The 1325-nt window shown below is 50.4% G+C and overlaps 1 protein-coding gene across 1 annotated transcript; it reads right to left on the bottom strand.

Annotated features, from left to right (window-relative positions):
- Window positions 1-516: 516 nt before the first annotated feature.
- Window positions 517-999, bottom strand: LOC130945414 (uncharacterized). Its single transcript, XM_057874134.1, has one exon. It carries the CDS (start codon window positions 997-999, stop codon window positions 517-519), a length of 483 nt encoding a protein of 160 aa, XP_057730117.1.
- Window positions 1000-1325: the final 326 nt, after the last annotated feature.

Below are 1325 nucleotides of genomic sequence, written 5' to 3'. Positions count from 1 at the left end.
CTGATGACATGGCTAAGACGTTGGCGTCGTTTTTTGTTGTCGACTTAGATTTGGGGGGTGCGTCTCGTCAGATCACGACATTGACAACTATCGTAGGGGCATTGTCAGTGTTCTCAGCTGGCACTTGCTTTGGTTTCACAACCCGGCTACGATCTTCCTCGGATCCTTTGCGTTCCCTCCTTCTCGATTCCCTTATGAATTGGGAAAACAACATAAGCTTCCCCCCACGAATGCCTTGCTCCAAGGCGTTGACAGGATCCCATTGTCCGCAATTTACTGGTACACCTCCATAATAGGGGCCGTGAGGGGTGTGTAGTTTGTGAATTTCCCCACCCGAGGAAACGACTTAAACTGTTTTGATGGTGCTCCTTCCTTGGGTGCCTCTTTCGATCTTTTAGCGTACTCGGGTTGACGAGTAGGTGGGTTGGTCGGTTACCGTTTGTTGGCTATCACAACCTGGCTAACCTCTTTATCGTTGATGTACTCTCTTGCCACGTTCTGGATCTCTTACATGGTTCAGACGGGTTTAGTGGTGAGGTGTTTCCTTAAGTCTTCATTCAGCAACCCATTCGTCAAACATAGGCTGGCTACCGAGTGGGTCAAGCCATCGATTTCCAGGCATTCATCATTGAACCTATTTAGGAATTTCTGGGTCAGTTCTCTGTTTCTCTGGGTGATGCCTAGAAGGTTGATCGTGTGTTTGGCCTTGGCGATGCAAGTGGTAAACTGTGCTAGAAAACTGTGACTTATATCCGAGAAGGCCATAATGGACCCCTGCGGAAGCGCGTTGAACCATTGGATTGCGGGACCTGCTAACGTTATCGGGAAAGCTCGGCACCTCACTACATCGCCGACACCTTCCAGGTTCATCTTGGCCTCAAAAGTCGTCAGGTGTTCTGGGGGGTCTTGGGTGCCATCGTACCTCATGTCTGTTGACTTGTCGAAATATTTTGGTAGCTGGACGTTGAGGATGGAAGAGTGGAAAGAGGTAGGTCCCATGGATTCTCGTCGTCTTCTCGGTCTTTCTCGGTGGGTCACTCCGTGCCCTTCCAACCCGTCCTGGGTCATCTGGGACTGGGCATTTGTTTGGTGTCTATTATCTCTTCGAGGGCTTCTGCCCTAAGCCCTCGACCTCGTTGGAGGAGATCGGGTGCAGGAGAGGCTTGGGATAAGACGGTAACGATCCTTTACTGCTAACTCCCTTTCAAGATTTGCACCCGGTGGTGTAGCTTTTGCATGATTCTGGAATTATTGTCACCCATGCCCCGAAACGGGCGTCTCTCGTGAGAGTTGGAGGGTGGGTCATCTCTGTGAAAACGTGTTCT

This window comes from Arachis stenosperma, chromosome 8, assembly GCF_014773155.1.
Source record: "Arachis stenosperma cultivar V10309 chromosome 8, arast.V10309.gnm1.PFL2, whole genome shotgun sequence".
NCBI lineage: Eukaryota > Viridiplantae > Streptophyta > Magnoliopsida > Fabales > Fabaceae > Arachis > Arachis stenosperma.
The sequence above is the reverse complement of the archived record's forward strand: the minus strand, read 5'-3'. Positions and strand labels throughout refer to the sequence as shown.